Genomic DNA, 9,876 nt, shown 5'->3' with positions numbered 1-9,876 from the left:
CTGTCAGGAAGCCATTCTTAAACAGGAAGGGGAACAGGAAGAAAAGGCCTGAACTGAAAGGAAGTGGAAACCAGTCTGATGGAGTGATGAATCCAGATCTGAATGTTTATGGTTCTAATCATCATTAATATGCAGACCGGTAGGCAGAAAAGAGGTACAGTGAGTGTTTACAGTCATCTGTAAAACATGGTGGAGGCTCCGACATTGTTTGGGCTGCATTTCAGTCAACGATATTGAAGATCTTTGTCAAAACTGATGAATTATCAACATAGAAAAGTACCATCACATTTTGATCCAGCATGCAATACCATCTGGAAATCATCTGATTGGAAACAGTTTAATTTTTCTTCATGACAGTGATCCAAAACACACTGCCAATGCAGTAGAAACATACCTGGATAGACAAAAAACACAGAGTGGAACACTATCGGTCATGGATTGGCCTCCCCGGAGCCCGGACCTCAACATTATTGAAGCAGTGTGGGATCAGTGCTTTCAACACCATCCAACCCGCACTACTGAGAGGGAAGCTGGAGGGAGCCAGAGTAGGCAGACAGCTGACTGCATGGACCATCGACTACACTCAAAAAAATAAAACATTAGATTTACTTAAAAAAGTTATGTCAAGTGGTTCCACACAACTGCTTTAAGTAACTTTTAAGAAATGTTGTTACTTAGTTTGAACTCAATACTGTTAAGTTAGATTTACGTAAGTGTATTGGCTAAATGTAACTTAATTGCAATGCTTAGCTGATACTTATCTTTGTTGCTTTAAGCCTACATAACTTGTTTAGGCAATATCTTTGTAATACTGTTACTTAGCTGGTACATAACTTTTCTGCTTTAGAAGGACATAACCTGGTTAGGTAGTATCTTTGTAAAACTGTTATGTAGCTGCTACATAACTTTGTTACTTTTGAATTATATAAAATTGTTAAGTAATTTCTATTCAATACAATTACAAATAAATCATTTACACTGGTTACTTCCATACAAAATAGCAAAGTTTCTTAAAAGTTACTTAAAGCAGTTATGTGGAACCACTTGACATAACATTTTTAAGTAAATCTTAGGGAGATCTTTTAGGAAGAAATGAAGACAGCACCCAAATTATCAAACACAATCCTGCCTTTAATAAGCACATTCAGTGCATATAAAATACTTTTTTCCAAGCACAACAGCTTAACACAAAGTGCAATCAATGCAACTTGTTACAAATTCCAAGTGAATATTTTGTGCAGAAAATGTAGATCAGTATAAAGTGCTAACCAACTTGTCGTCAAACTAAAATGATTAAAAAAAATGATCCAACAAAGTCCTGTCTTTACTAAGCACATTCAGTGCATATTAAATACTTGTTGACAGACCGAAAAGACTGTAGAGCCGTAGCTTAACACAAAGTGCAATCAATGCAGACAACTTGTTACAACTTTAACTAAATACTTTGTGCATAAAACAATATTTTACTTCAAAGATCAGTGAAGTGCTAACCAACTTGTCTTTCAACTGGTCCAGAAAGCATCCAAATTATCAAAAAAAATCCTACATTTTACAGGACGTTTCAGGAATTATTTTCAAACACTGATAAGCATGAAAGAGCAAACTAAACTCATTTAAAACAGTGAAAATTGGCTGTTTTGTTCAAAAACTGTACTGTAAAACAGTGCTACTCAGTTTTTCAAGTTATGGTTACATCCCAAGTTGCAGACAGCTGCCAAATGTCACATTCTTTGAAATATCAAATCACAGCGGCCTAACCGCTAGAACTTTTTAAAATGTCTGTCATTTTCTGTATGTTGTCAAGTAGCAGTAGAAGAAGTGCAACACCAATTTTTTAAGTAACAGTATTTTGCTAAAATGCAAATGAACATTATTGTTCTCTAAAACTGGTGAATGTTCCCAAGAAACAGTACTGACAATGAAAAAAAGTGTTTATGAACAACTTAACTATACCTGAACGTAAAGCATTCAAACTAAGTTAAGCAATAAGGGCCTCCCGCTTCCTCCTCTTTATTCAAGGAGTTTGTTTCTGAGCACTTGAACTTTGTTTGATAGCTTCTTAGCATCAAGTCCCATCAGTACTTTCTGAAAAAACTCAAAAGTGTACCTGAGGTTGGATGGGTAGCTCATGTTTAAAGTGTAGATCAGGCCGAACAACAACACAACAGCAGTGGCAACATCAGGAAGATCTCTGAGCACAGCGACACCCTCAATTATGATACCAATGTCTTCTGCCGGGTCAAGGTCACGCTCTCCTTCTGGTTTGATGACGTAGATGCCAATGAGCGTCTTCTCCATTTCACTTTCGGCCTCATGGAAGTCCACATCCTAAAAAAATTAATAAGTAAATAAACATAATAATACAAGTTGCAGGGTTTCATATCAATTAAAGGGATATTCCACCCAAAGTGGAAGTTTGTCTATTACCATAAATTGCCAAGAGTTAGATAAGTGAGAAAAAAGCATTTTGTAACCAGCACAGTACATTTCTGATCTTATACCCATTGTTCCTGGTGAGCTCAATAATCATGTCGACTGCAAATGAAAAGTAAAAAGTAACACGACGGATTTGCAGGAGGAGGCGATTTAGACTTGGGCCTACATTACGGTTACGCCAAAGCACCCTGTAACCCGCCATGGCATAGCACTTGGATACAACAACAGTGGTTGAAAAAGCCTCTGGTTTCCATAAATAAACACATATTCGAATATCCATGCACCATGCAGCGGCGGCTTACAGTGTTGTATGTGGTAACCATAATGTATTCCCAAGTCTAAATCTACTCCTCCAAATCCTTCAAGTTACTTATTACTTTTCATTTAAAGTCGACATGATTATTGAGCTCACCAGGAATAATTCGTACCATTAAAGAGTCATTTGCAACCAAAATGCTTATAGTTCCCATTCACTCCATTTTTTAAATGCTAGGCAAAAGCAAATAGACTGCTGCCGGATCAGGAGAATTATTGCACTGGTTACAAAATTTTTTTTTCTCACTTATCTTACTCTGGGTAATATGGTAATAGACCAATTTTCACTTTGGGGTGGAATATCCCTTTAAGCTGCAAAACAGTAGACAGCTCAGAGCGAGATGAGAGGTGTTGGTCCATCATCTAGATTACACGGCAGAACAACAAAGCAGAAAGACAGTACACTCAGCCCACATTACACCCCAACTGTAATGGCAAGGGTCACTCCCGCATAAGCTTGTGCTTTTATATCTCCAATAATGTTCTAATTTTAACTTTTTGTTATAATCTAATGAATGTGTGTGAGGAAAAATTACCGTCAGTTAAATTTTTATTACTGGAAATTGTTTCTATTTGATTACTTGCCTGATATTCTTTGATCAAGCTGTTCGGATCTTCATTGAGGTAGACTGCAAGTCCTTTCAGCGTACACACTCTTCTCATTGCAACTGTGTCGTTCTGTAAAACATAAAAGCAAATTTGACTTAGCTAAACTTTAAAGACATTTTCAGTTAACTTCAGCAAAATAAATGTATATAATGCTTTGAGAAAAAAAGTCCATGACACACTACAGAAGAACAACAAAATTTAAAATAAAAAAAATTAAGGAAAGAAGGAACATTATCATTTGAAAAAATGTGACGAGCAAAAAAAAGGTAACCACAGGATCCCAAAAAAAACAGAAACCCGACCAAAAACAGCAGCATGAAGAATCCAGTGAGGAAGAGGATGAACAAGAGGTCACACCAAAGCCAGCCTGAACAGAGGATTTTTTTTTTAAAGTAAACCACTGAGTCCACTGATCTAAGGCTTAGGAGGAGAGTTCCAGAGTTTGGGGGCCACAGCAGCAATGATCTGTCACTTTTGGTCTTTAGACTGTTGTGCACTACCAGGCTTTGATCACTGGACCTCAGGGACCTGCTGGGGGTGTTGGGACTGAGAAGATCTCCATTGTATGATGGTGCTTGTCCATGTAAGGCCCTAAGGACCAGAACCAGGATCTTGAAATGAACCTTGAAGTTGACCAGCAGCCAGTGACGCTGGAAGAGAAGCGGGGTGACGTGGGTGTGTTTGGAGGACTTGAACAGGAGGTTTTGCAAGGACAAATGAAAAAACAGTTGTAGTACTAAGCTCAGAGACCTCCCTTTATCCCGTCTTGGTTTGAAAGGTGCCTGATGGCAGTTTATTCTAGCTTCAGCTTTTCTACTGTAAATGCCAAAATTCTCCCCAGGGAGCCGCGGCAAATCCCGTTTTGGAAACGCTACTGTCCTGTAAAAACAGCTTTTAATTCTGGCAATTTTTTTTATAAAGTATCCAAATCAACTTAAAACTTTATTACTGTGACAACACTATCATGAAAAGGACAAAGAATAAACAATCCCATAATACCAACATTAAACTTTACCTTACAATAGAAGGAGACAACAAAATCATATGTATTAAAAGAGGGAATGAAGCATTGAAAAAAATTAATTCCAAACCTCATCAATTGCAGCCATGATTTCTGTGATCTTGCGTCCAGATGTTCCTCCCTTGTTTCTGAAGACTTTGGTCAGTTTGGTTGTGTTGTTGTCCAGCCGTGCCATAAATGTGGATGTTAGCGGGATCGTAGTGATGCGCTGGAATTCAGCATTTATCTGTAAAATAAACAAATGTTTAGCGTGATGGGTTTAAAATATTGCATGTGGAGTGCATTTGCAGATCAACTGATTCAGTTACCTCACGTGGAGAAAAAAGAGCTGGCCATCGGCTTTTAAAGTCAGCTACGAAGGGCATGTCCTGAAGAATTTCTTGCCTCCGGTGAGGAAAGGTTTGGGCCATTTTTGCTTTGATGGTTTCATTGTTGTTCTTCTTCTTGAACTCTGAAAGCAGCACCAACCTTTCTTCTTCCTGACTCTCTCGGGTTTCTCCAGCTGGATAATCAGGGCAGAAATTCACCTCTGCTCTCCTGGGTTTCTTGACTTGGTTGGGATGCACATTACTGTTCCCTCTTCTTTTGAGAGAATTGATGACCAACTCACTACACCCTAAGTTCTTCAGTTTTCCACGATAGTTTGACATTTTATACTTCAAACTGATCTTCCATGCAGAAAATCCAGTTTCTGAACCCTTCTCTTTCAAGCATGGATGCTTTACAACCAAAGCTTGGCAAACATCACTAAGATTGCTGTCTGAAGGGTAAGCTTTGTACTTCATAATTTCTGAAGACAAGCTCTCTAAAATGTCAGACTTGAGCTTTGGTTTTAGGGTTAAAAGTGTTCCATTGGCTTGGAATTCCTGGTTGCCTTTTGTCAATTGCAGCTCTACATCGAAGCTAAACTCAGGTATGCGAAAGTCCAGTGGCCAGGCTTCTGATCGCAGCGTGGAGTTTGCTGAGCTCGAGGAGCTTGATGACCTGGATTCTGGCGATGACAGTATATCTGTGTCATAATCAGGGTTGTGGCCAGAGCAGGGGCTACCCAAGTTAAATGAGGACACACTGCTTTCATTACTACCAGTGGATGTTTCTGGAACACCTGTTTTAATCACTTTTATTTTGTCCATGTCTTTTAGATCAAATGTGGATGTCATGTTAAGGAACTGATTAAAATCTGTGTCCATGTACTGCAATCTGAACTGTTCAGAAACTCCGCACTGATTTTCAATCTCCGCTTTGAGCTCGTTAACATTCTTTGGTATCCCCAAAGGAAGGGTTAACTTGAGTGCGTTGTTCTCCCCCAGGATTATCAGAAGCTTTGTTGGGGCTGTCATTTCTGATGTCCCAATCTCCAACTGTTACTCTAAAAAATAAGTGCAAGAACATGAGCAGGTGGTTCCCAAACTTCAGTACATGTTACATTTTTTTAGTGGTATTCAGAATTTTGCAGCACAATTTTTTTTCTAGTATTTTTACAAGGCTTGAAACATATCCGAGTAGATTTAAGTTCTGGTCCAACTATTTTTAAGAACCAAACTTTGAGAAGAACTGCTATACAGCACAAAAATTAAATCGGCAACATGGACATTAAAATTACCTGAACAGTGTATGTATCTCTTTAATGTAACCATGCGAGAAGCTCCGACTTGGTAGTCACAAAGTGGATAACAATCCACCAGATCCTCATGTGCAACAAGAGAAATTTCCTTTGGAGATGGGTCAATTTTGAAGGATCCATAGTGTTCAGTGTACCACGAGCTCAGTTTTTTTACTATAAACACCAACGAATCTGCCAAAATACACATCTGCAGGATTTCAGCAAACTCTGGCAGACCCCCCAGTGATCCATGTACTATTAACATGCCCTTCCTGTAGTAGATGCCTGCAACAGACACACTCTGGGCAAGGCTAACTACAGCTGTGTCAGGGTACTTTTCAGCAAGACAATGTGCAATTTCACGTTTGAGAAGTTCTACTGGGACTGCCGAGACTCGTGAAACCTCAAAAGTGGCTTTGCTACAGCCTGATGAATGCATGTAATGGCCAATCATGAGCTGGTGTTTGGTTGACAAAGACAGGGTTATGTTTTTGAAGCAGTTTGTGTGTCTAGCAACTTTTTTAAAAAATGTGTGCTTTGCCTCGAATCTGATTGTCCATAATAAGGCAAGTGGACCAAAATGGCGAATTATTGAGGGATAATGAGCCAGAAAGTGATGTTTTGGCAATGGTCTTCTATCTGGGCATACTTCTTTGTACCTTTGATGGTGGTCTAAAATCTTACTCTCCAGGTATGCAACTGAGTCACTGTTATGAACAGGACACACAACAAGCTCAACAATATCCTTCAAATCTAGTAGAAGTTCCCAAGCTGGTTCGTTTTCAGGTATGTGTTGTCCAATAATAAGTGGCAGAAGTCTTAGTAAACACCAATTTTCATGTGCATTGCCACCAACAGTTTTTTTACTAAGAAAATTGTGAGGCAATTTCTGAGGGCGATTAGTCTGATCCCCTCCTTTGTAGGGAAATGACTGAACAAGTCTATTTAGATTTTCAAAAGTGATGTACTTCTTGCCTATTAGTATTCGAAGGCACTCAGCTATCTCAAAAGGCACAATACCTTCAAAAAGGTCATGTGCAAGATCAGGGGGGAATCCTGTAGTGACCTTGAAGAAAGACAGACTGTCTGCTAAGACACACGAGCTTTTCACACCACAACAAGCTACCCCTGTCTCACGTGCAGTTGCTATGTGTACACGATGGAGCTCCTCAGTTCTCAGAGAAAAGTCACTATTTGTAGCTTTTGATTCAATTTCTGAGCGTGTAGCAGTACAAAACCTGCAAAAGTAATCTCCAGAAAAACTTTCCACAAAACCGGCCAATCCATGAGCTCCGAGGCTGTCTGCCACTACATATTGGACAGTGCCTTTAAAGTTGACCCCTAAATTGTCAATGAACACTCCCTGCTGCTCTAAAATGACAAGGTCTTGCAAAAGTGGCTCAAATATTTTTGAATAGCCAAAGGTCCTAAGGTCCTCACTTTTGCACAAGAGAGCCAAATAAATAGAAGAGAGGGATGAATGACTACCTGGTGGCAAGTTACCTAAAATCCAGTAAACTGAGCAAAGTTTATGCTTTTTCCGTGATGTCCCCAATGGATTGCAAATTTCGAAATCATCAACATAAAGACAAATAGAGATTCTTAGTTCACCGCCTGAGAAAAACTCATTATTTTGAAAATGTAGACCATCTTTATATGATGTATACTTTTCCTTATTTACAAAAGGATTCTGATTGTGGCTAGTGACAAATTTGTTCAGTATGTTTTCTTGTTTAAATATCTGCTGTAATGATTTTAGAATAGGAATATACTGAAAGGTCCTCTTGCTTTGGGAGTCGAGAATGTATTCAATTGGATCAATTACTTCAAAATGTTTTCTGTAATACTGTCTGCGTTTGAAGGCAGTGGCAAGTGTGCCGTCCTTTTCTATGGCTTTTAACAAAGGGTTAAAAGAAACTGCCTTTGTCAGTTCTTCAATAACAGGCTGGTCTAGACAAAGGTTATGATTCTTGAGTATGTCTACAATTACTTGATTTGTCAAAGGCACTGATGCACAGCTTATCAGGTAGTGCAATTCTGAAAGCAACTCGTCAATTGCTATGCTGGGAACATGAAAATAGTTTTCCAACTTAAGTAAAAGAGATGCAAAATTAAGTTCTATTACATTTGCCAAATCTTCAGTCTCACTTGTAGTTGTATCGTGATCAATATTTGCACTTATGTCCTCTTCTACAATAGTGTCTGTACTGTCATCAGCTGATGTTTGGCCTACAATAGTGTTAGCAATACCGATTTTAAAGTCTTTTAAGGTATAAGGATTGTGTTTCCTATTTCGATGAGACTTGAATGTACCATAGATATTTGTTTTGAAAGAACAACCCTCAAACATGCAATGCACAGTCTCGTTACATTTTAGATGGTTGTTAATGTGAGAAAAATACTCCTGCTCCGAAGCTATGTTGCAGCAGGAACACAAATGGCAGTTAAATGTTGCCAAACTCACAGACTTGTCTAGAGTTCTTTGGGTATGTGATCTGCTTAAGTGGCTATGTAGAGCATTCCATGTTTTGAAAACACAGACACAATCAGAATAGGCACATGGATACTGCTGTCTACTATGAACTAACCTGTAGTGTTTTAATAACAGAGCTCGTGATGACACCCCTTTTTTGCACAATTTGCACTGCCACATCAACGTATCTGGGGGAGAAGCACAAAAGACATTTTCATTACACTGTCCCTGAAAAAACTAAATAATTTGCACATTGTTAATGTTTCATATTAATCAGTTTTATTTTTAATATTGTATGCTACAACAATGAATTTATTGATCTACATCATCACCACTGCATATTGTGTAAATGTGTGTGTAATCTGACATTAAAAGTCGAGTGAGAAATCCCATGGACATTGTACAACATTAATGCAGTTCATCTTACACCAGCTTACTAAATGCTTTCTGCAAGCTACATCAAAACGTAAGCTGAAATATTAGACAGAAAATACACCCTAACCTGTCTGCTAGCGAGGAGCGCTTCTCCACTGTTGTTGGCTAAAGTGCAACGCAGTCAGGCGTCCGAGTATAAACTTGGCGCGAAAGTGCGTGCCGGACCGAATGCGCTGCCTGTACCGACGCGTACCGACGCATACCGACGCTAGCGCTACACTACATTTGGGCTGAAAACAGAGCTTTGCTATTGCAATGGAGTCCCCTCCAAAATCATTTGGAAACTCACGTGCAGCAAGTCCACGTTAGCAAACCTTTACCGGGCAAAACCCTGCCTGTACTCTTTTCTTAGTAGCACTTGCGACATTAACTGACGTGTGAACATATATATGTAGACGGGCTTTACAAGAAAAATGACTTCTTACCTGATTTTTGGACAAAAATGCGGCTGAACCAGTCCACATGGCGAAGAAATAGCAAGCTTGAGAAAGAGGGTGGTGCGCATGCGCATTGGCCCTTATTTAGGCGGGCTCTGCACGCAGCAGTATGTGCAGAGGGACAAACCTGTGAATTTACTCAACAATGTTACGTTGACACAGTTCAATGACTTTGTGTAACAACAAAAAGTAACAACATTTCATTAAATTTGCACAAACACTTTAAGGATTTTTGCAAAATCGAGTTTATTAAGAACAAACAACAAAATCTACTTTAGTAAAAGCAGAGATAGGCTGAGTTCATTTTTTTGAGTGTACCTTACCAACAGACCACAGTATGTGAGGCTCCACGACTGTGTGTCCGAGGTGGTAATCTGCAGCACGGGGGCACCACAGGGCACGGTTCTCTCACCTTTCCTGTTCAGCCTTTACACTTCAGACTTCTGTTATAATTCGGACGATTGCCATCTACAGAAGTTCTCAGATGATACAACCATCATTGGATGCATATCAGACGGGAATGATCAGGAATACAGGGGGGTCATCA

At 39.2% G+C, this 9,876-nt stretch overlaps 1 protein-coding gene across 4 annotated transcripts; it reads right to left on the bottom strand.

The window, feature by feature from the left end:
• Nucleotides 1-961: 961 nt before the first annotated feature.
• Nucleotides 962-9,498, bottom strand: LOC147302001 (uncharacterized). 4 transcript variants are annotated; one of them, XM_086281686.1, is made up of 6 exons: nt 9,318-9,498; nt 8,573-8,645; nt 4,690-4,866; nt 4,452-4,607; nt 3,337-3,429; nt 962-2,328 (listed from the first exon to the last, which is right to left on the bottom strand). In XM_086281686.1, exons 1-6 carry the CDS (start codon nt 9,401-9,403, stop codon nt 2,011-2,013), a joined length of 903 nt encoding a protein of 300 aa, XP_086137812.1. In that variant the 5' UTR covers nt 9,404-9,498; the 3' UTR covers nt 962-2,010. The 4 variants fall into 4 exon arrangements, with proteins under 4 accessions (XP_086137812.1, XP_086137809.1, XP_086137810.1 ...); XM_086281683.1 differs by having other exon boundaries at nt 963-2,328; nt 4,690-5,750; nt 9,318-9,372; XM_086281684.1 differs by lacking the exon at nt 9,318-9,498 and having other exon boundaries at nt 963-2,328; nt 4,690-5,750; nt 8,573-8,732.
• Between the last annotated feature and the right edge of the window lie 378 nt (nt 9,499-9,876).

Source organism: Aulonocara sp. 'chitande type north' Nkhata Bay, linkage group LG23 (assembly GCF_057382095.1).
Source record: "Aulonocara sp. 'chitande type north' Nkhata Bay isolate Kocher_YH1m ecotype deep benthic linkage group LG23, A_spYH_male_GT1.1, whole genome shotgun sequence".
In the NCBI taxonomy this organism is placed as follows: Eukaryota; Metazoa; Chordata; class Actinopteri; order Cichliformes; family Cichlidae; genus Aulonocara; species Aulonocara sp. 'chitande type north' Nkhata Bay.
This window is presented reverse-complemented; position numbering and strand designations above follow the sequence as displayed.